Below are 25,587 nucleotides of genomic sequence, written 5' to 3' on the forward strand. Positions count from 1 at the left end.
ACGATGGTTGTAATGATCTCCATGGCAGATAAGTGGACAGTCGATTAACGGTGTGTGGGAGCTGTGTCTAAACGCATGAGAAATATTTTGCTGCAACATTTTTGACGTTGCCTGGACTTACGTTTATTCAGTTGAATGCTGTACAACTCGGCACCTCCAATTAGCACGGTTGGCTACATACCGTGCGAAAGAAGATCAACATATGTATATACGTACATACAACTCGGTTATAGATCAAAGTATGTTTTCCTCCATAGTATGATGATATTGGAGCGTAAATAAGAGTGTAATACTCGCAATATTATTTACCGAGCTGATTTACTTGCTTTGTTACTTGATTGTTCTGGCTGTACAAATATTGTTCTGGCTCTGGCAACCGAGGTAAAGACCTGAGATCAAGGTGGTGGGGTTTACTGTTAGAGCAGAACCAGGAGGTTGAGTGTTGACGATGCAGCAAAGTGTGGTGGCACCATGATGACATCATCTTATTGTGCACAACCGTATCCTCCGCTCCAAAAATGCAATGTTCACGTCTTTCTCTAGAAATTAATGCAATTAAAACTCTTTTCATACTCTTTGGTTTTTTCGGTAAAGTCACGTAGGTGAAAGGTAAGATAGCCGCCCTCACCCTAGGTAAGAAGTATGGATCCTTGCAGTCACGAAAACTTCAAATCTAGAATGGAAACTCTTTTGTTGACAATGTGATGAAGTGGTGATTTTCTCTGCTCTAGGTGACCAGATTCTAAGTGCCACTGTGTACTTCGATAATATGAAGTATGAAGATGCCCTCAAGATTCTACAATACTCGGAGCCTTACCAGGTTGGGTTCCGTCTCAAGAGGAAACATGGAACCGCAGCCTCCGATTTGGAAGCTTCAAGCTCTTTTGGATCAGCTGATGTGGATGTAAAGGGCTTGAGAGGGGTAAGTGCCTTAATTGTTTGTGATGAAAACAACTTTGAAACAATATGCACAGTGTAATAAGTGATACCTATTTTATTTTATTGAACAAGAGCCCATTACAAAGCACGAGCGATAGGAGAAAGGGGTACAAATATGATGTAAATATGACACATTGCACAATGAAATGTCGATGGGAAGGGATGATTTAGAAACAAAATTGGTAATATCTTTGTGCAAAGAAAAACCAAATGCACATCCGCAAATGGCATCGGTGGAATAATGCCTTCACTCGGTAGTAGATTCATGTTGAGGATTTTTTTTTGTTTTACGAATGCATTTCACTGCAGTGAAATACCATATTGTTAAATATCTTTATTTTACATTTTAGTTGCGGCTGATGTGTTATTTTAGTAATTTTAATAACCTTAATGATCTACAGTCAGATTCCATACACTGTGACATTACCTTCATAACATAAAATGCAATTTTATCAAAAGTAAAAAAATAGTAGCGCTAAAATCTCATGTTTTTCAGTGAAAGTAGATTGCATCACCCATAAGAGGTCAACTAGTAAGGGTTGTCACATAAACAGAACATGCCAATTCGCCACTAGTACAGCACACCGGTGTATTGGAGAGCGACAGACAGATTTCAAATCTAGCTGTGGCCTGATGAAGCTAGTTGTAATTACTGGCGAAACATCATACTCAGATTGTACATGTTGTGGCTTGGCTCTCCAACACACTGATGTGCTGTACTAGTGACAAATTGGCATGTTCTGTTTACGTGACAACCCTTACTATTCTTGGGTCTTTCGGTAAAGTCACGTAGATAGGTTCAAAGAAAATAACAAAAATAACTACGTCTCAATTGCAACACAAGCAATCGTCATCCAGAGAAAAAAGAGCGGGAAAGCTGCTGAGACAGGCTGTTTTAAAGGTTTGAAATGGGTGTAGCCCAAGGGTCATGTATATAGACACAGACACAATTTCAACCGAGAAAATGGGTACAAACTGAGCAATCATTGGAAGAACGTTATCAACCAGTTTAAGTCATAACTGGCTGTGCTGTTTCCATCCTACCTTCCGATGTTAGTAGTTACTTTCGACTCTGGTTTTACACTAACAGGTTAAATGTCTCACTAACACAGCCACCGTTGCTCGTGTCCTCGATGTGGCGGTGGCTCTGCGATCTTACATTGCCATGCTAATCTCTCACAGTACAATGGCCACCTCCACGCCTTCATCATCGTGGAGGAAGCTCTCCGACCTTACATTCACATGCAAATTTCCCACTTAACATCACTGGCCCCGCCCACTTCGTTTATGACCCTTGGGCTACACCCATTTCAAACCTTGAAAACAGCCTGCCTCAGCAGCTTTCACGCTCTTTTTTCTCCTGATGACGATTGCTTGTGTTGCAATCGAAACGTCGTAGTTTTTTTGTTATTTTCTTTGAACCTAACTATGTGACTTTACCGAAGACCCAAAAATATTAATTCCTGCAGTCACGAAAGCTTTAAGTCAAGATTTAGCCCTTACTAGTTGACTGTGTCGGGTGGTGGCGGGTTTTAACAAAACATTTATATATTTACGCAATCTAACCCAAAAAAAACCTTATGGATGATATTGGTCGCGAAAGCCTACGTGTTTAACAGATTGCATCATAATTACATGTGTTAAGTGATTGAATGACATGACAGATGTGCAGTGGTTGTTTTTTTCCTTTAGGTACAACTGTACGCTGTTTTGTGTTTTTTTAACAGACTGGTCAAGGAGACATACATTCAAAGAAACACAAAAAGAGGGCGAAGGCAAACGAAAATGTGTCGGGAGAAGACTCCGAGATGAAGTCACCCGAAATTCCGGACGTGGAGCTGTCGATGCTGAAACTTCCGAAAATGAAAAAGCCACAAAAGTCGAGCAGCCTCAGGTTCTCGAAGAGCAGCTCCGAATACGACGAGGAACTTCAACCCCAAAATGAGGCTGGAGGTGAGGCCCATTTTGTTGAAGGTGACTCTCCGAGAGGAAAAGGGAGAAAAATAAAATTAAAAATGCCACGGATACATTTTGGGGCATCAAAAACTAAAACTCACAAAGCCAGTTACGACGTAACATCACCAAAGCATGCAGGAGCAGACCCCTCTAGGGAAGAATTGCAGGGAGAATTTAAACAAATTTCTGATGTCCCTGGTTTGATGGTAAAGGGAGCAGATGCCAAAGTAGAAATGCCTTCTGTGCACGTACCTTACACTGAAATTGATCTTGATACTACGCTTCCAAAACAGGACACTGGGATAGAATTTCCAGGTGGAAAAGCAAAAGGCTTTCAATTAAAAATGCCAAAATATCAAATCACTATGCCTAATGTTTCTGGGACAGATATTGGTGTGAAAGATATGAAAGATCCGACATTCCAAGGTGATGTAAATGTTGGTATTGCCACTGATAAATCTGATGTGGGATTTGAAGATCAAGGAGGCAAACCTGTAATGCCAGTAATAAAATTCCCAAAATTCAGCATCCAAACAACTGATCCAAATAGTGATGACAGCACATCAAAAACTGAGATTTGTGCGCCTAAACTAGACATTTCTCCAGATGTTGATGTTAATATTAAAGATGGATTTGGAACACATTTCAACATGCCAGAAGCTAGCACTTCCAAAGGAAATGTAGTTGGGCCTTCAATCACAACTATAGAAGGGGGTGTATCACTACCAAAACCAATTCAAGATTGGGAATATTCAATAACTTCAGGTGCTGCAATAAAAATGACAGATGTTGACACTTTAGGACCTGAGTTCAAAGACACAGGTATGGTTTCACAAACATACACTGTTGAAAAATCCACTTCTAAACTTAGAACAGAAACAAAGTATGTTGAAGAAGTAGACATCAAAGGATTTAAAATACATGGTAGAGAAACTAAACTAAAAATGCCACATTTCCATATATCTGGGCCTAAGATTGATGCACCAGATACCAATATTGATCTTAATGCACCAGAGTACAAAGCGGATGACATTTCTCTGCAGAGTGGCATAACGGGCCCAAGAGTTGAATTTGGTGCAGATACATCGGGCATCGATACTAAAGGTCCAGATGGAAAGTTTAAAATACCTAAATTTGGAATTAGTGGTCCGTGCCTAAAAGATTCTGAAATAAATGTAGACTCGAGTTTTCCAACTGCTAAAGTTAACATAAAAGAGAAATTCCCCCAAACAGATGTGGACATGACTGTACCAGAAGTACCAATAGAAATAGGGAGTGACATTAATAGCCCAAAAGTTGGAATTGATGCTGCAGGTCCAGACGTAAATATAGAAGGTCCAGAAGGAAGGTTTAAAATGCCACAATTCAAAATGCCAAAGATCGGTATTTCAGGTCCTGGTATTAAAGGTTCTGACATTGATGTTGATGTTAACCTGCCCAACATTAATCTTCCCAAGGCAAATGTTAATATTTCCCCACCCGATGTTGAACTTGACATAAATGCACCTAAAGGGAACATTGATGTTCACAATCCATACATGAACTTAGAAGATTCAGAAACAGATGGGAGAGGAAGTAAATTTAAAATGCCCAAATTTAATGTTTCAGCTCCAAAGATGAATGCACCAGATGTCAGCTTTGATTTTAAAGCACCACATTTTAAAGCTAAAACAGATGCCTCGACACCAAAACTTGAAGCCGATTATAAAAACCCGCATGTGGACTTCAGAACATCAAAAGGATCAGATGCAAATATTGAAGCTCCTGAAGGCAAGTTTCATATGCCAAACATAACAATGCCCAAAATAGATATATCTGCACCTAAATTTAAAAGTACCGACACAAATATTGATGTAAAAGTACCACTGACTGATGTTGACATTTCTCCAATTCCTCATCTTAAAGAAAAAGTGCCCAAAGCTGACATGAATGTGGAATCACCTCATGTTTCTCAAAAAGGGTCTGAAATTGATGGCAAAGGGTTCAAATTGAAAATGCCAGATGTTCACTTATCTGGGCCCAAGATACAAGCACCTTATGTTAGCCTTGACTTTAAAGATCCTGAAACTGATATGTCTGTTCCTACTCTGGAAGGGGACAAGAAAGGACCTTATGTGGAATTCGGTACTGACATACCCAATGTTGACATAGAAGGGCCTGAAGGGAAGTTCAAAATGCCAAAATTTAAAATGCCAAAATTTGGCATGTCTGGTCAGAAGTTCAAAGGTAGTGATATAGATGAAGATGCAATGTTATCAAAGCCTGAAATTGAAATAAATGAACCTGATCTTGAGATTTCTGCGAATCCTCCTGATGTGGATGTAGGTGGTTTGGATATTGAGCTTGATAGGGAACATAAGGGTTTAAAATTTAAAAAGCCCAAGTTTAATATTTCAGCACCAAAGATAAATGCACCACATGTAGGAATAGATTTTAAGCCTCCACATTTTAAAACCAAAGATGATTTTTCACCTAATGTAGAGGGTAACATTAAAGGCCCTAATGTAGATATTAATGCTGAAACCCCAATTAGAGATATAGAAGGGGGAGACAAGAAATTTAAAATGCCAAATTTTAAAATGCCTAAAGTTGGTATATCTGGTCCAAATATAAAAGATTCTGAAATGGATTTGGACAGTATGCTTCCAAATGTTGATGCTGATAGGTCAGTACCTGAAATAGAATTGGATGCAAATGCGCAAAAAATTAAAGTTGCTATTGCTGATCCAAACATAGAAAGAGAAGGAAAGAAATTCAAAATAGGTATGCCAGATTTGCACTTCTCTGGGCCTAAGTTGCATAAACCAGACATAACACTCGACATAAAGGCTCCAAAACTTAAAACCAGAGATAGCTATCTAACTAAACCTGAGGGTGACATCAAAGGTCCAAATGCTGCTGTAGACATTGGAGTACCCACTTCTGAATGTGATGCCAAGTTTAAGGTTCCAGAAGTAGATTTGAATCTGACAGGGCCCGATGTAGATCTGGAAGGGCCTGATATCAAAGGCAAAAAGTTCAAATTCGGAATGCCAGATGTGCACTTCTCAGGACCCAAGATACACAAACCAGACATTAACTTTGACATAAAAGCTCCAAAACTGAAAGGAAAAGGTGACTCCCTACCTAAACTCGAAGGTGAATTTAAAGGGCCAGATGTGGATGTAAGTGTTGAAGGTCCAGATGTGGAAGGTCCCGATGGAAAGTTGAAAATGCCTAAATTCAAAATGCCCAAGTTTGGAATCTCCGGCCCAAAACTAACCGGTTCGGACATAGACTTGAATGCCACTGTGCCGAAGGCAGATATTGATGTTTCTCTACCTGATGCCCAGTTAGATGTCAGTGCTCCTGAAGTGAAAGTCGATCTTGATGCACCCGATCTTAATCTTTCTGGTCCTGATGCACATGGGAAAGGATTCAAACTAAAAATGCCAGATTTTCATATCTCTGGACCCAAAATGCATGCACCCGATGTCGGCCTTGACTTCAAAGCTCCCCACTTCAAAACTAAAGGAGGCATTTCAACGCCCAAACTAGAAGGTGACATTCAAGGTCCGGACCTTGATTTGGATGTTTCTTTGCCAAAAGGAGACATTGGAGTACCCACTTCTGAATTTGATGCCAAGGTTAAGGTTCCAGAAGTAGATTTTAATCTGACAGGGCCCGATGTAGAACTGGAAGGGCCTGATATCAAAGGCAAAAAGTTCAAATTTGGAATGCCAGATGTGCACTTCTCAGGACCCAAGATACACAAACCAGACATTAACTTTGACATAAAAGCTCCAAAACTGAAAGGAAAAGGTGACTCCCTACCTAAACTTGAAGGTGAATTTAAAGGGCCAGATGTGGATGTAAGTGTTGAAGGTCCAGATGTGGAAGGTCCTGATGGAAAGTTGAAAATGCCTAAATTCAAAATGCCCAAGTTTGGAATCTCCGGCCCAAAACTAACCGGTTCCGACATAGACTTGAATGCCACTGTGCCGAAGGCAGATATTGATGTTTCTCTACCTGATGCCCAGTTAGATGTCAGTGCTCCTGAAGTGAAAGTCGATCTTGATGCACCCGATCTTAATCTGTCTGGTCCTGATGCACATGGGAAAGGATTCAAACTAAAAATGCCAGATTTTCATATCTCTGGACCCAAAATGCATGCACCCGATGTCAGCCTTGACTTCAAAGCTCCCCACTTCAAAACTAAAGGAGGCATTTCAACGCCCAAACTAGAAGGTGACATTCAAGGTCCGGACTTTGATTTGGATGTTTCTTTGCCAAAAGGAGACATTGGAGTACCCACTTCTGAATTTGATGCCAAGGTTAAGGTTCCAGAAGTAGATTTTAATCTGACAGGGCCCGATGTAGATCTGGAAGGGCCTGATATCAAAGGCAAAAAGTTCAAATTTGGAATGCCAGATGTGCACTTCTCAGGACCCAAGATACACAAACCAGACATTAACTTTGACATAAAAGCTCCAAAACTGAAAGGAAAAGGTGACTCCCTACCTAAACTTGAAGGTGAATTTAAAGGGCCAGATGTGGATGTAAGTGTTGAAGGTCCAGATGTGGAAGGTCCTGATGGAAAGTTGAAAATGCCTAAATTCAAAATGCCCAAGTTTGGAATCTCCGGCCCAAAACTAACCGGTTCCGACATAGACTTGAATGCAACTGTGCCGAAGGCAGATATTGATGTTTCTCTACCTGATGCCCAGTTAGATGTCAGTGCTCCTGAAGTGAAAGTCGATCTTGATGCACCCGATCTTAATCTGTCTGGTCCTGATGCACATGGGAAAGGATTCAAACTAAAAATGCCAGATTTTCATATCTCTGGACCCAAAATGCATGCACCCGATGTCAGCCTTGACTTCAAAGCTCCCCACTTCAAAACTAAAGGAGGCATTTCAACGCCCAAACTAGAAGGTGACATTCAAGGTCCGGACTTTGATTTGGATGTTTCTTTGCCAAAAGGAGACATTGGAGTACCCACTTCTGAATTTGATGCCAAGGTTAAGGTTCCAGAAGTAGATTTTAATCTGACAGGGCCCGATGTAGATCTGGAAGGGCCTGATATCAAAGGCAAAAAGTTCAAATTTGGAATGCCAGATGTGCACTTCTCAGGACCCAAGATACACAAACCAGACATTAACTTTGACATAAAAGCTCCAAAACTGAAAGGAAAAGGTGACTCCCTACCTAAACTTGAAGGTGAATTTAAAGGGCCAGATGTGGATGTAAGTGTTGAAGGTCCAGATGTGGAAGGTCCTGATGGAAAGTTGAAAATGCCTAAATTCAAAATGCCCAAGTTTGGAATCTCCGGCCCAAAACTAACCGGTTCCGACATAGACTTGAATGCCACTGTGCCGAAGGCAGATATTGATGTTTCTCTACCTGATGCCCAGTTAGATGTCAGTGCTCCTGAAGTGAAAGTCGATCTTGATGCACCCGATCTTAATCTGTCTGGTCCTGATGCACATGGGAAAGGATTCAAACTAAAAATGCCAGATTTTCATATCTCTGGACCCAAAATGCATGCACCCGATGTCAGCCTTGACTTCAAAGCTCCCCACTTCAAAACTAAAGGAGGCATTTCAACGCCCAAACTAGAAGGTGACATTCAAGGTCCGGACTTTGATTTGGATGTTTCTTTGCCAAAAGGAGACATTGGAGTACCCACTTCTGAATTTGATGCCAAGGTTAAGGTTCCAGAAGTAGATTTTAATCTGACAGGGCCCGATGTAGATCTGGAAGGGCCTGATATCAAAGGCAAAAAGTTCAAATTTGGAATGCCAGATGTGCACTTCTCAGGACCCAAGATACACAAACCAGACATTAACTTTGACATAAAAGCTCCAAAACTGAAAGGAAAAGGTGACTCCCTACCTAAACTTGAAGGTGAATTTAAAGGGCCAGATGTGGATGTAAGTGTTGAAGGTCCAGATGTGGAAGGTCCTGATGGAAAGTTGAAAATGCCTAAATTCAAAATGCCCAAGTTTGGAATCTCCGGCCCAAAACTAACCGGTTCCGACATAGACTTGAATGCAACTGTGCCGAAGGCAGATATTGATGTTTCTCTACCTGATGCCCAGTTAGATGTCAGTGCTCCTGAAGTGAAAGTCGATCTTGATGCACCCGATCTTAATCTGTCTGGTCCTGATGCACATGGGAAAGGATTCAAACTAAAAATGCCAGATTTTCATATCTCTGGACCCAAAATGCATGCACCCGATGTCAGCCTTGACTTCAAAGCTCCCCACTTCAAAACTAAAGGAGGCATTTCAACGCCCAAACTAGAAGGTGACATTCAAGGTCCGGACTTTGATTTGGATGTTTCTTTGCCAAAAGGAGACATTGGAGTACCCACTTCTGAATTTGATGCCAAGGTTAAGGTTCCAGAAGTAGATTTTAATCTGACAGGGCCCGATGTAGATCTGGAAGGGCCTGATATCAAAGGCAAAAAGTTCAAATTTGGAATGCCAGATGTGCACTTCTCAGGACCCAAGATACACAAACCAGACATTAACTTTGACATAAAAGCTCCAAAACTGAAAGGAAAAGGTGACTCCCTACCTAAACTTGAAGGTGAATTTAAAGGGCCAGATGTGGATGTAAGTGTTGAAGGTCCAGATGTGGAAGGTCCTGATGGAAAGTTGAAAATGCCTAAATTCAAAATGCCCAAGTTTGGAATCTCCGGCCCAAAACTAACCGGTTCCGACATAGACTTGAATGCAACTGTGCCGAAGGCAGATATTGATGTTTCTCTACCTGATGCCCAGTTAGATGTCAGTGCTCCTGAAGTGAAAGTCGATCTTGATGCACCCGATCTTAATCTGTCTGGTCCTGATGCACATGGGAAAGGATTCAAACTAAAAATGCCAGATTTTCATATCTCTGGACCCAAAATGCATGCACCCGATGTCAGCCTTGACTTCAAAGCTCCCCACTTCAAAACTAAAGGAGGAATTTCAACGCCCAAACTAGAAGGTGACATTCAAGGTCCGGACTTTGATTTGGATGTTTCTTTGCCAAAAGGAGACATTGGAGTACCCACTTCTGAATTTGATGCCAAGGTTAAGGTTCCAGAAGTAGATTTTAATCTGACAGGGCCCGATGTAGATCTGGAAGGGCCTGATATCAAAGGCAAAAAGTTCAAATTTGGAATGCCAGATGTGCACTTCTCAGGACCCAAGATACACAAACCAGACATTAACTTTGACATAAAAGCTCCAAAACTGAAAGGAAAAGGTGACTCCCTACCTAAACTTGAAGGTGAATTTAAAGGGCCAGATGTGGATGTAAGTGTTGAAGGTCCAGATGTGGAAGGTCCTGATGGAAAGTTGAAAATGCCTAAATTCAAAATGCCCAAGTTTGGAATCTCCGGCCCAAAACTAACCGGTTCCGACATAGACTTGAATGCCACTGTGCCGAAGGCAGATATTGATGTTTCTCTACCTGATGCCCAGTTAGATGTCAGTGCTCCTGAAGTGAAAGTCGATCTTGATGCACCCGATCTTAATCTGTCTGGTCCTGATGCACATGGGAAAGGATTCAAACTAAAAATGCCAGATTTTCATATCTCTGGACCCAAAATGCATGCACCCGATGTCAGCCTTGACTTCAAAGCTCCCCACTTCAAAACTAAAGGAGGCATTTCAACGCCCAAACTAGAAGGTGACATTCAAGGTCCGGACTTTGATTTGGATGTTTCTTTGCCAAAAGGAGACATTGGAGTACCCACTTCTGAATTTGATGCCAAGGTTAAGGTTCCAGAAGTAGATTTTAATCTGACAGGGCCCGATGTAGATCTGGAAGGGCCTGATATCAAAGGCAAAAAGTTCAAATTCGGAATGCCAGATGTGCACTTCTCAGGACCCAAGATACACAAACCAGACATTAACTTTGACATAAAAGCTCCAAAACTGAAAGGAAAAGGTGACTCCCTACCTAAACTTGAAGGTGAATTTAAAGGGCCAGATGTGGATGTAAGTGTTGAAGGTCCAGATGTGGAAGGTCCTGATGGAAAGTTGAAAATGCCTAAATTCAAAATGCCCAAGTTTGGAATCTCCGGCCCAAAACTAACCGGTTCCGACATAGACTTGAATGCAACTGTGCCGAAGGCAGATATTGATGTTTCTCTACCTGATGCCCAGTTAGATGTCAGTGCTCCTGAAGTGAAAGTCGATCTTGATGCACCCGATCTTAATCTGTCTGGTCCTGATGCACATGGGAAAGGATTCAAACTAAAAATGCCAGATTTTCATATCTCTGGACCCAAAATGCATGCACCCGATGTCAGCCTTGACTTCAAAGCTCCCCACTTCAAAACTAAAGGAGGCATTTCAACGCCCAAACTAGAAGGTGACATTCAAGGTCCGGACTTTGATTTGGATGTTTCTTTGCCAAAAGGAGACATTGGAGTACCCACTTCTGAATTTGATGCCAAGGTTAAGGTTCCAGAAGTAGATTTTAATCTGACAGGGCCCGATGTAGATCTGGAAGGGCCTGATATCAAAGGCAAAAAGTTCAAATTCGGAATGCCAGATGTGCACTTCTCAGGACCCAAGATACACAAACCAGACATTAACTTTGACATAAAAGCTCCAAAACTGAAAGGAAAAGGTGACTCCCTACCTAAACTTGAAGGTGAATTTAGAGGGCCAGATGTGGATGTAAGTGTTGAAGGTCCAGATGTGGAAGGTCCCGATGGAAAGTTGAAAATGCCTAAATTCAAAATGCCCAAGTTTGGAATCTCCGGCCCAAAACTAACCGGTTCCGACATCGACTTGAATGCCACTGTGCCGAAGGCAGATATTGATGTTTCTCTACCTGATGCCCAGTTAGATGTCAGTGCTCCTGAAGTGAAAGTCGATCTTGATGCACCCGATCTTAATCTTTCTGGTCCTGATGCACATGGGAAAGGATTCAAACTAAAAATGCCAGATTTTCATATCTCTGGACCCAAAATGCATGCACCCGATGTCAGCCTTGACTTCAAAGCTCCCCACTTCAAAACTAAAGGAGGAATTTCAACGCCCAAACTAGAAGGTGACATTCAAGGTCCGGACTTTGATTTGGATGTTTCTTTGCCAAAAGGAGACATTGGAGTACCCACTTCTGAACTTGATGCCAAGGTTAAGGTTCCAGAAGTAGATTTTAATCTGACAGGGCCCGATGTAGATCTGGAAGGGCCTGATATCAAAGGCAAAAAGTTCAAATTTGGAATGCCAGATGTGCACTTCTCAGGACCCAAGATACACAAACCAGACATTAACTTTGACATAAAAGCTCCAAAACTGAAAGGAAAAGGTGACTCCCTACCTAAACTTGAAGGTGAATTTAAAGGGCCAGATGTGGATGTAAGCGTTGAAGGTCCAGATGTGGAAGGTCCTGATGGAAAGTTGAAAATGCCTAAATTCAAAATGCCCAAGTTTGGAATCTCCGGCCCAAAACTAACCGGTTCCGACATAGACTTGAATGCCACTGTGCCGAAGGCAGATATTGATGTTTCTCTACCTGATGCCCAGTTAGATGTCAGTGCTCCTGAAGTGAAAGTCGATCTTGATGCACCCGATCTTAATCTGTCTGGTCCTGATGCACATGGGAAAGGATTCAAACTAAAAATGCCAGATTTTCATATCTCTGGACCCAAAATGCATGCACCCGATGTCAGCCTTGACTTCAAAGCTCCCCACTTCAAAACTAAAGGAGGCATTTCAACGCCCAAACTAGAAGGTGACATTCAAGGTCCGGACCTTGATTTGGATGTTTCTTTGCCAAAAGGAGACATTGGAGTACCCACTTCTGAATTTGATGCCAAGGTTAAGGTTCCAGAAGTTGATTTGAATCTGACAGGGCCCGATGTAGATCTGGAAGGGCCTGATATCAAAGGCAAAAAGTTCAAATTCGGAATGCCAGATGTGCACTTCTCAGGACCCAAGATACACAAACCAGACATTAACTTTGACATAAAAGCTCCAAAACTGAAAGGAAAAGGTGACTCCCTACCTAAACTTGAAGGTGAATTTAGAGGGCCAGATGTGGATGTAAGTGTTGAAGGTCCAGATGTGGAAGGTCCCGATGGAAAGTTGAAAATGCCTAAATTCAAAATGCCCAAGTTTGGAATCTCCGGCCCAAAACTAACCGGTTCCGACATCGACTTGAATGCCACTGTGCCGAAGGCAGATATTGATGTTTCTCTACCTGATGCCCAGTTAGATGTCAGTGCTCCTGAAGTGAAAGTCGATCTTGATGCACCCGATCTTAATCTTTCTGGTCCTGATGCACATGGGAAAGGATTCAAACTAAAAATGCCAGATTTTCATATCTCTGGACCCAAAATGCATGCACCCGATGTCAGCCTTGACTTCAAAGCTCCCCACTTCAAAACTAAAGGAGGCATTTCAACGCCCAAACTAGAAGGTGACATTCAAGGTCCGGACCTTGATTTGGATGTTTCTTTGCCAAAAGGAGACATTAGAGTACCCACTTCTGAATTTGATGCCAAGGTTAAGGTTCCAGAAGTAGATTTGAATCTGACAGGGCCCGATGTAGATCTGGAAGGGCCTGATATCAAAGGCAAAAAGTTCAAATTCGGAATGCCAGATGTGCACTTCTCAGGACCCAAGATACACAAACCAGACATTAACTTTGACATAAAAGCTCCAAAACTGAAAGGAAAAGGTGACTCCCTACCTAAACTCGAAGGTGAATTTAAAGGGCCAGATGTGGATGTAAGTGTTGAAGGTCCAGATGTGGAAGGTCCCGATGGAAAGTTGAAAATGCCTAAATTCAAAATGCCCAAGTTTGGAATCTCCGGCCCAAAACTAACTGGTTCCGACATAGACTTGAATGCCACTGTGCCGAAGGCAGATATTGATGTTTCTCTACCTGATGCCCAGTTAGATGTCAGTGCTCCTGAAGTGAAAGTCGATCTTGATGCACCCGATCTTAATCTTTCTGGTCCTGATGCACATGGGAAAGGATTCAAACTAAAAATGCCAGATTTTCATATCTCTGGACCCAAAATGCATGCACCCGATGTCAGCCTTGACTTCAAAGCTCCCCACTTCAAAACTAAAGGAGGCATTTCAACGCCCAAACTAGAAGGTGACATTCAAGGTCCGGACCTTGATTTGGATGTTTCTTTGCCAAAAGGAGACATTGGAGTACCCACTTCTGAATTTGATGCCAAGGTTAAGGTTCCAGAAGTAGATTTTAATATGACAGGGCCCGATGTAGAACTGGAAGGGCCTGATATCAAAGGCAAAAAGTTCAAATTTGGAATGCCAGATGTGCACTTCTCAGGACCCAAGATACACAAACCAGACATTAACTTTGACATAAAAGCTCCAAAACTGAAAGGAAAAGGTGACTCCCTACCTAAACTTGAAGGTGAATTTAAAGGGCCAGATGTGGATGTAAGTGTTGAAGGTCCAGATGTGGAAGGTCCTGATGGAAAGTTGAAAATGCCTAAATTCAAAATGCCCAAGTTTGGAATCTCCGGCCCAAAACTAACCGGTTCCGACATAGACTTGAATGCCACTGTGCAGAAGGCAGATATTGATGTTTCTCTACCTGATGCCCAGTTAGATGTCAGTGCTCCTGAAGTGAAAGTCGATCTTAATGCACCCGATCTTAATCTGTCTGGTCCTGATGCACATGGGAAAGGATTCAAACTAAAAATGCCAGATTTTCATATCTCTGGACCCAAAATGCATGCACCCGATGTCAGCCTTGACTTCAAAGCTCCCCACTTCAAAACTAAAGGAGGCATTTCAACGCCCAAACTAGAAGGTGACATTCAAGGTCCGGACTTTGATTTGGATGTTTCTTTGCCAAAAGGAGACATTGGAGTACCCACTTCTGAATTTGATGCCAAGGTTAAGGTTCCAGAAGTAGATTTTAATCTGACAGGGCCCGATGTAGATCTGGAAGGGCCTGATATCAAAGGCAAAAAGTTCAAATTTGGAATGCCAGATGTGCACTTCTCAGGACCCAAGATACACAAACCAGACATTAACTTTGACATAAAAGCTCCAAAACTGAAAGGAAAAGGTGACTCCCTACCTAAACTTGAAGGTGAATTTAAAGGGCCAGATGTGGATGTAAGTGTTGAAGGTCCAGATGTGGAAGGTCCTGATGGAAAGTTGAAAATGCCTAAATTCAAAATGCCCAAGTTTGGAATCTCCGGCCCAAAACTAACCGGTTCCGACATAGACTTGAATGCCACTGTGCCGAAGGCAGATATTGATGTTTCTCTACCTGATGCCCAGTTAGATGTCAGTGCTCCTGAAGTGAAAGTCGATCTTGATGCACCCGATCTTAATCTGTCTGGTCCTGATGCACATGGGAAAGGATTCAAACTAAAAATGCCAGATTTTCATATCTCTGGACCCAAAATGCATGCACCCGATGTCAGCCTTGACTTCAAAGCTCCCCACTTCAAAACTAAAGGAGGCATTTCAACGCCCAAACTAGAAGGTGACATTCAAGGTCCGGACTTTGATTTGGATGTTTCTTTGCCAAAAGGAGACATTGGAGTACCCACTTCTGAATTTGATGCCAAGGTTAAGGTTCCAGAAGTAGATTTTAATCTGACAGGGCCCGATGTAGATCTGGAAGGGCCTGATATCAAAGGCAAAAAGTTCAAATTTGGAATGCCAGATGTGCACTTCTCAGGACCCAAGATACACAAACCAGACATTAACTTTGACATAAAAGCTCCAAAACTGAAAGGAAAAGGTGACTCCCTACCTAAACTTGAAGGTGAATTTAAAGGGCCAGATGTGGATGTAAGTGTTGAAGGTCCAGATGTGGAAGGTCCTGATGGAAAGTTGAAAATGCCTAAATTCAAAATGCCCAAGTTTGGAATCTCCGGCCCAAAACTAACCGGTTCCGACATAGACTTGAATGCCACTGTGCCGAAGGCAGATATTGATGTTTCTCTACCTGATGCCCAGTTAGATGGCAGTGCTCCTGAAGTGAAAGTCGATCTTGATGCACCCGATCTTAATCTTTCTGGTCCTGATGCACATGGGAAAGGATTCAAACTAAAAATGCCAGATTTTCATATCTCTGGACCCAAAATGCATGCACCCGATGTCAGCCTTGACTTCAAAGCTCCCCACTTCAAAACTAAAGGAGGCATGTCAACGCCCAAACTAGAAGGTGACATTCAAGGTCCGGACCTTGATTTGGATGTTTCTTTGCCAAAAGGAGACATTGGAGTACCCACTTCTGAATTTGATGCCAAGGTTAAGGTTCCAGAAGTAGATTTTAATCTGACAGGGCCCGATGTAGATCTGGAAGGGCCTGATATCAAAGGCAAAAAGTTCAAATTCGGAATGCCAGATGTGCACTTCTCAGGACCCAAGATACACAAACCAGACATTAACTTTGACATAAAAGCCCCAAAACTGAAAGGAAAAGGTGACTCCCTACCTAAACTTGAAGGTGAATTTAAAGGGCCAGATGTGGATGTAAGTGTTGAAGGTCCAGATGTGGAAGGTCCTGATGGAAAGTTGAAAATGCCTAAATTCAAAATGCCCAAGTTTGGAATCTCCGGCCCAAAACTAACCGGTTCAGACATAGACTTGAATGCCACTGTGCCGAAGGCAGATATTGATGTTTCTCTACCTGATGCCCAGTTAGATGTCAGTGCTCCTGAAGTGAAAGTCGATCTTGATGCACCCGATCTTAATCTGTCTGGTCCTGATGCACATGGGAAAGGATTCAAACTAAAAATGCCAGATTTTCATATCTCTGGACCCAAAATGCATGCACCCGATGTCAGCCTTGACTTCAAAGCTCCCCACTTCAAAACTAAAGGAGGCATGTCAACGCCCAAACTAGAAGGTGACATTCAAGGTCCGGACCTTGATTTGGATGTTTCTTTGCCAAAAGGAGACATTGGAGTACCCACTTCTGAATTTGATGCCAAGGTTAAGGTTCCAGAAGTAGATTTTAATCTGACAGGGCCCGATGTAGATCTGGAAGGGCCTGATATCAAAGGCAAAAAGTTCAAATTCGGAATGCCAGATGTGCACTTCTCAGGACCCAAGATACACAAACCAGACATTAACTTTGACATAAAAGCCCCAAAACTGAAAGGAAAAGGTGACTCCCTACCTAAACTTGAAGGTGAATTTAAAGGGCCAGATGTGGATGTAAGTGTTGAAGGTCCAGATGTGGAAGGTCCCGATGGAAAGTTGAAAATGCCTAAATTCAAAATGCCCAAGTTTGGAATCTCCGGCCCAAAACTAACCGGTTCCGACATAGACTTGAATGCCACTGTGCCGAAGGCAGATATTGATGTTTCTCTACCTGATGCCCAGTTAGATGTCAGTGCTCCTGAAGTGAAAGTCGATCTTGATGCACCCGATCTTAATCTGTCTGGTCCTGATGCACATGGGAAAGGATTCAAACTAAAAATGCCAGATTTTCATATCTCTGGACCCAAAATGCATGCACCCGATGTCAGCCTTGACTTCAAAGCTCCCCACTTCAAAACTAAAGGAGGCATTTCAACGCCCAAACTAGAAGGTGACATTCAAGGTCCGGACCTTGATTTGGATGTTTCTTTGCCAAAAGGAGACATTGGAGTACCCACTTCTGAATTTGATGCCAAGGTTAAGGTTCCAGAAGTAGATTTGAATCTGACAGGGCCCGATGTAGATCTGGAAGGGCCTGATATCAAAGGCAAAAAGTTCAAATTCGGAATGCCAGATGTGCACTTCTCAGGACCCAAGATACACAAACCAGACATTAACTTTGACATAAAAGCCCCAAAACTGAAAGGAAAAGGTGACTCCCTACCTAAACTTGAAGGTGAATTTAAAGGGCCAGATGTGGATGTAAGTGTTGAAGGTCCAGATGTGGAAGGTCCTGATGGAAAGTTGAAAATGCCTAAATTCAAAATGCCCAAGTTTGGAATCTCCGGCCCAAAACTAACCGGTTCCGACATAGACTTGAATGCCACTGTGCCGAAGGCAGATATTGATGTTTCTCTACCTGATGCCCAGTTAGATGTCAGTGCTCCTGAAGTGAAAGTCGATCTTGATGCACCCGATCTTAATCTGTCTGGTCCTGATGCACATGGGAAAGGATTCAAACTAAAAATGCCAGATTTTCATATCTCTGGACCCAAAATGCATGCACCCGATGTCAGCCTTGACTTCAAAGCTCCCCACTTCAAAACTAAAGGAGGCATTTCAACGCCCAAACTAGAAGGTGACATTCAAGGTCCGGACCTTGATTTGGATGTTTCTTTGCCAAAAGGAGACATTGGAGTACCCACTTCTGAATTTGATGCCAAGGTTAAGGTTCCAGAAGTAGATTTGAATCTGACAGGGCCCGATGTAGATCTGGAAGGGCCTGATATCAAAGGCAAAAAGTTCAAATTCGGAATGCCAGATGTGCACTTCTCAGGACCCAAGATACACAAACCAGACATTAACTTTGACATAAAAGCCCCAAAACTGAAAGGAAAAGGTGACTCCCTACCTAAACTTGAAGGTGAATTTAAAGGGCCAGATGTGGATGTAAGTGTTGAAGGTCCAGATGTGGAAGGTCCCGATGGAAAGTTGAAAATGCCTAAATTCAAAATGCCCAAGTTTGGAATCTCCGGCCCAAAACTAACCGGTTCCGACATAGACTTGAATGCCACTGTGCCGAAGGCAGATATTGATGTTTCTCTACCTGATGCCCAGTTAGATGTCAGTGCTCCTGAAGTGAAAGTCGATCTTGATGCACCCGATCTTAATCTTTCTGGTCCTGATGCACATGGGAAAGGCTTCAAACTAAAAATGCCAGAATTCCATATCTCTGGACCCAAAATGCATGGACCGGATGTCAGCCTTGACTTCAAAGCTCCCCACTTCAAAACTAAAGGAGGCATTTCAACACCCAAACTAGAAGGTGACATTCAAGGTCCGGACCTTGATTTGGATGTTTCTTTGCCAAAAGGAGACATTGGAGTACCCACTTCTGAATTTGATGCCAAGGTTAAGGTTCCAGAAGTAGATTTGAATCTGACAGGACCCGATGTAGATCTGGAAGGGCCTGATATCAAAGGCAAAAAGTTCAAATTCGGAATGCCAGATGTGCACTTCTCAGGACCCAAGATACACAAACCAGACATTAACTTTGACATAAAAGCTCCAAAACTGAAAGGAAAAGGTGACTCCCTACCTAAACTTGAAGGTGAATTTAAAGGGCCAGATGTGGATGTAAGTGTTGAAGGTCCAGATGTGGAAGGTCCCGATGGAAAGTTGAAAATGCCTAAATTCAAAATGCCCAAGTTTGGAATCTCCGGCCCAAAACTAACCGGTTCCGATATAGACTTGAATGCCACTGTGCCGAAGGCAGATATTGATGTTTCTCTACCTGATGCCCAGTTAGATGTCAGTGCTCCTGAAGTGAAAGTCGATCTTGATGCACCCGATCTTAATCTGTCTGGTCCTGATGCACATGGGAAAGGATTCAAACTAAAAATGCCAGATTTTCATATCTCTGGACCCAAAATGCATGCACCCGATGTCAGCCTTGACTTCAAAGCTCCCCACTTCAAAACTAAAGGAGGCATTTCAACGCCCAAACTAGAAGGTGACATTCAAGGTTCGGACCTTGATTTGGATGTTTCTTTGCCAAAAGGAGACATTGGAGTACCCACTTCTGAATTTGATGCCAAGGTTAAGGTTCCAGGAGTAGATTTTAATCTGACAGGGCCCGATGTAGATCTGGAAGGGCCTGATATCAAAGGCAAAAAGTTCAAATTCGGAATGCCAGATGTGCACTTCTCAGGACCCAAGATACACAAACCAGACATTAACTTTGACATAAAAGCCCCAAAACTGAAAGGAAAAGGTGACTCCCTACCTAAACTTGAAGGTGAATTTAAAGGGCCAGATGTGGATGTAAGTGTTGAAGGTCCAGATGTGGAAGGTCCCGATGGAAAGTTGAAAATGCCTAAATTTAAAATTCCCAAGTTTGGAATCTCTGGCCCAAAACTAACCGGTTCTGACATAGACTTGAATGCCACTGTGCCAAAGCCAGAAATTGATGTTTCTCTACCTGATGCCCAGTTAGATGTCAGTACTCCTGAAGTAAAAGTCGATCTTGATGCACCCGATCTAAATGTTTCTGGTCCTGATGCACATGGGAAAGGCTTCAAACTAAAAATGCCAGAATTCCATATCTCTGGACCCAAAATGCATGGACCCGATGTCAGCCTTGACTTCAAAGCTCCCCACTTCAAAACTAAAGGAGCCATTTCAACACCCAAACTAGAAGGTGACATTCAAAGTCCGGACCTTGATTTGGATGTTTCTTTGCCAAAAGGAGACATTGGAGTACCCACTACTGAATTTGATGCCAAGGTTAAGGTTCCCGAAGTAGATTTGAATCTGACAGGGCCCAATGTAGATCTTGAAGGGCCTGTTATCAAAGGTAAAAAGTTCAAATTCGGAATGCCAGATGTGCACTTCTCAGGTCCCAAGATACACAAACCAGACATTAACTTCGACATAAAAGGTCCAAAACTTAAAGGAAAAGGTGACTCCCTACCTAAACTTGAAGGTGAATTTAAAGGGCCAGATGTGGATGTAAGTGTTGAAGGTCCAGATGTGGAAGGTCCCGATGGAAAATTGAAAATGCCTAAATTTAAAATGCCCAAGTTTGGAATCTCCGGCCCAAAACTAACCAGTTCTGACATAGACTTGAATGCCACTGTGCCGAAGGCAGATATTGATGTTTCTCTACCTGATGCCCAGTTAGATGTCAGTGCTCCTGAAGTAAAAGTCGATCTTGATGCACCCGATCTAAATGTTTCTGGTCCTGATGCACATGGGAAAGGCTTCAAACTAAAAATGCCAGAATTCCATATCTCTGGACCCAAAATGCATGGACCCGATGTCAGCCTTGACTTCAAAGCTCCCCACTTCAAAACTAAAGGAGCCATTTCAACACCCAAACTAGAAGGTGACATTCAAGGTCCGGACCTTGATTTGGATGTTTCTTTGCCAAAAGGAGACATTGGAGTACCCACTACTGAATTTGATGCCAAGGTTAAGGTTCCCGAAGTAGATTTGAATCTGACAGGGCCCAATGTAGATCTTGAAGGGCCTGATATCAAAGGTAAGAAGTTCAAATTCGGAATGCCAGATGTGCACTTTTCAGGGCCGAAACTACATAAGTTCGATACCAAAGGACCAAAACTTAAATCTAAGGGAGGTTCTTTACCCACTTCCCAGGGAGATATGAAAGAGCTACACCTTGACTTTGGTGCTGAAGGGTCAGATATTCATACTGAAAGTCCAGATGGAAAGTTTAAAATGCACAAACTGAAAAAACCCCAATTTGGAATTACTGGCCCAAAACTAAAAGGTTCTAATGTAGATGTTACTTTACCCAGGACAGACCTTAGTGTGCTTACACATGACATCACACTTAATAGCGGTGCTACCGATGTTAATCTAACAGATACTAGCCCAGAAGGACCAGGCGTTAAAACTAAAGGATTAAACATTAAAATGCCAGACTTACACCTATCTGGACCAAAGATTCATGCTCCTGATATTAATTTTGATCTGAAAGATCCTCATTTCAACTCTAAAGGTAGTGTTTCAACACCAAATTTAGAAGGTAACATTCAAGCGCCTACCACTGAAATTCCTAAAATAGGTTCAGATGTGGAAGCGCAAGGAATCAAAGAGAAGCATAAAATGCCGAGAATAAAGCTTCCGAAATTTAGTATTTCATCTCCCACTGTGAAATCACCAGATGTGGAATTGCAAAAGGGTGATATTGACATACTTCCTGAACATGAAGCTCATTCAAATCTACCTGCTAGAGATGTGAATGTATCTGGTCCAGATGAAGAATTGCAACATTCTGCTATGAAAGGAAAGAAATTTAAACTAAGTATGCCAGATGTAAAATTTTCAGGGCCCAAAATACATAAACCAGACACTAAAGTAAAAAGCAGTTCCCTTCCTGACAGAGGTAAAAATCTAGATTTCAGTGCTGAAGAACCAGCTTTTGATATTGAAATCTCTGGAGAAAAAATTAAAATTCCAAAAGTACACGTGCCATCGTTTGACATTTCTGGTCCAAAAATTCACGCCCCAGATGTAGATATTTCCCTACCAAAATCAAAAATTGACACAGCGCTTCCTAACTTGGATGTGAATCTTAAATCTTCTCAAGTTGTGGATTATGAAAGGCAGGATATTGAGGGAAAGGGACAGAAATTTAAATTGCCAACACTTAATATTTCAGGACCTAAAATCTATGCTCCAGATATAAGCATTGATCTTAAATCTCCAAAAGGAAAAGGTGAAGCAGATACTTACATGCGAAAACCAGAAGAAAATATAACACTCCCTCATTCTGAGTTAAGCTTTAAAGGCTTAGGTCTTGACACCGTAATTACAGATGATACGTATAATATTCACAAAGTAACATCTAGATTTGGTGTCACAGGACCAAAAATACATGGACCTGATATAGATATTACATTGCCAAAATCTGACATTGACATTGCAGCACCTGATCGAGACATGAGCTTCAAGGCGTTTAAAGGGGGTAGCAAAATAACAGGGCCTTATGTAGAACACATTTCTGATGAAAAAGGCATAAACAAAATACAAGTTGGAAAACCAAAAAGTCATACACCAGATATTGGCATTTCTCTGAAAGGTACAAAACTCACAGATGTCGGGAATATTTTAAAACCTATAATAGGTGATACTAAAGTTCAAGAGACACAATATACCATCGATGAACAATATATGAAAATTGGGAGTTCTGAAGAGATTAAAAAACCTAGAATTAAAATGCCTGCAATTGGAATTTCTGGCCAAAAAATGCACACCTCTGCCCTGAAAATGTCATCCCATGAATTCGAGCATGTGATAAAAGACCCAAATTTGAAAAGTGATGTGAATGTCCATGGACAAAAAGAATATATAACTGTTGAAGGACACAATGTTAAATTTGACTCTGCAGGTGTTGATGGTAAAGGTGATGAAAGCAAACCAAAGATGCCAAAAATTAAATTCCCAAAGACTGGTGGAAAAGCAGTCGAAATAGGAATGCCAGAAGTCAGTGATGCATCATTGGATAATTTTTGTGTGGATAAAATTGTACTTGATTCACCATTGAGCTCTGCAGATTTATCTGACATTGGCTCAGAAGATGTGTCTGTAACTTTAGATGGTAGAAATGTGAAAGTGAAAGATGGAAAAATAAGTTTTCCAAAGTTGGGAAAGTTAAGTAGTAAGATACAAGATGATGATGAACCAACAATTAAAGATCAGTCGAAACAAGATATTGCAACTGATGAAGAAAGTGCCTCTGTACAATCTGTTGAAGATTGTAGGTCAAATGCAGACAGTAAGGGGAAGAAATCAAAATTTAAACTCCCAAAACTTGGCTTTACAACAAGTGCTCCTACACCAAATGTCTTTCACAAAATATCTACAGGGGAAATATTCCAAGGTTCAATAGACATGAAATCAGATGACATGACCGTAGACCCATCAGCTGCTCATACAAAAATAGATATTCAAGAAAAAACTGTACACATTAAAGGTCCCGATGCTAATACATCCGACTGTGTTGTGATCTCCAAGGCGAGAACTGAATTAGTGTCAGATGTTGGTGAATTTGAATCCGTATTAGTCGAAAAAACAGAAACAGATGTATCTGTCCCAAGTGCTCTGGCTGTAAAAGAAAAAGTATCCAGTACTGTGAGAGAATCATCAGCTTCATCTACAGAGCACTTTCAATTCTTAAGGCAGGCAGTATCTGTTACTGAGCAAACAAGCAAAGGCACCTTTAATGTTTCTGAAATGGGGGCTCCGTCAAGGCAATGGGACATAGATATACCTGCTGAGAGCAGGGCACTCGTTGGTCACGATGAGGCGAGTATGAATCTTGAGTCGAGGCATTACACTATGCAAATGCCTGGCTCCATAGCATTTTCTACAATGAGATCAGAACAAACAAAGAAGGAGGCCCACACATTTTCACAAAGCAGTGGGTCCACGACAACGACTCACGGGGGTTCAAAGTTAACAACAGTCGAACAACGGACTCAGTATTCCTCCTCTGTCAAAACAGAAAGCAGGGTACAGAGAGTAACAGAAGCGGTCATCCGAGAGGGAATGGTCGAATTCTCATCTCCATCGGTACCGATCGAATTCTCATCTTCATCGGTACCAATCGAATTCATGATTAAAATGGATGATACATCTTCAGAGTCCAGGGAAGAGAAATCATGAATTGTGATAAAAAAACACACGTATGCTTTGAAATACTGTAAGATTAAAGCAATGCTGGAATTATTTTTAAGTAATCTGCTAGATAAAGAAATGCTATATGTACACTAAATAACTTTGCATTTAGGCACAATGTATGGAGAAAATCTGTTATTCACTGTAATAATTTCACTGTTAATGAATGTTAAATCAATTGTTTTTTTTATGTTTTTCATAGTTTTAGCCTTTTACATTATCACTTTGCAGTCATGCAAGATTATTGTTATGTTGTCATTTTATCTTTGGTATGTTATTGGTATTTTATTTTTGTATATTTTTTTTCTGTTTGTCATGTGTAAGAGATTTACAACTTTGTGTATTCAAATGGCAAAGAGCTTTTTGCACTGAATAAAATATCACACTTGCTCATGCAAATTGGCTCAAAAGCAGAACTAGCATGGAAATTGTATATAGGTCTCATTGGATCCTGAATTAAAGTATGTAACTGCAAAGAACATTAACAGTGCACTGCCAATATCCATCCTATATATTGCTAATTACATATTAAACAATTTGCGCAAAACACGTTTAAATATTTGTATTTTTGTTGACTGCGATGTGTTCCCCATAGCTTTGTTGGATTCCTTAAAACGTAGCATATCGGAGGAATAACAATTAAATGATGTCATTTGATGATGGCGGATAGGGAGACAAAGGCCACCTTTGATAGAAAGCTGTATCGCAAAAGTGGTTGCCTTTTTTGAAAGAAGAAATGCCAGGCTAGTTACTTAGCTGCAATAAGGAAGACAATCAGTGTATATATTGCTGTTTTAACTCATTTACATTTGAAGTATACAGTAAGTTGAGATGCTTTCATCTTTGTTTTACATGTTAAAGACACGTGTCATTGAAATGTTTTACTTCTGTTAAGGTACATAGATTGCTTCAGTTTTATTATGCCTAACAATAAAATGTTGCTTGTAACACAACATAATTTGTCAATATTTTTTTTCCAATTGCACTCTGAAGCATATTAACATTTGTGCGGTTTTTTTTAATGTCTGCCATGTTGTAATAATGCAACGTCAAGCCTCCCATTGGAGCATAGGTAATAAGGAAGACAATAAAATGGTACGCGTAAAACAAAAGTGAGTGACCAATTTGGTTAACATTAATACAGGTTGTAACTGACAGGCATGCGTGTTATACGCGTTGCAGTGTATAGTAGAACCCCTCTTAACGACTAATCGCTTAATGATGTGCCTCCGTAGAGCCCAATGTGTTCGCTTACCGACCATTCCCCTTTAAACGACGGGCTGTTATATGTACCGTAAATATTAATTAGTGCATTGATTAACCATGTTTATTTTAATATTGTGGTTATAAAGTTGTTAGTATCTGCATGTATTCATATCCATTGTTTAACTATTATAAGGTACTTTTT

General features: G+C 41.4%; 1 protein-coding gene across 1 annotated transcript in view; it reads left to right on the forward strand.

The window, feature by feature from the left end:
- LOC144943924 (neuroblast differentiation-associated protein AHNAK-like) overlaps positions 1-25,131 on the forward strand; it is a 63,371-nt gene extending 38,240 nt beyond the window's left edge. The window contains exons 6-7 of the mRNA XM_078871791.1: positions 732-922; positions 2,667-25,131. Of these exons, the coding sequence (XP_078727917.1) occupies positions 732-922; positions 2,667-24,167 (21,692 nt within the window). The 3' untranslated portion in view covers positions 24,168-25,131. The remainder of the gene's footprint in view (positions 1-731; positions 923-2,666) is intronic.
- Positions 25,132-25,587: the final 456 nt, after the last annotated feature.

Source organism: Lampetra fluviatilis, chromosome 33, assembly GCF_964198595.1.
Source record: "Lampetra fluviatilis chromosome 33, kcLamFluv1.1, whole genome shotgun sequence".
Taxonomy (NCBI): Eukaryota; Metazoa; Chordata; class Hyperoartia; order Petromyzontiformes; family Petromyzontidae; genus Lampetra; species Lampetra fluviatilis.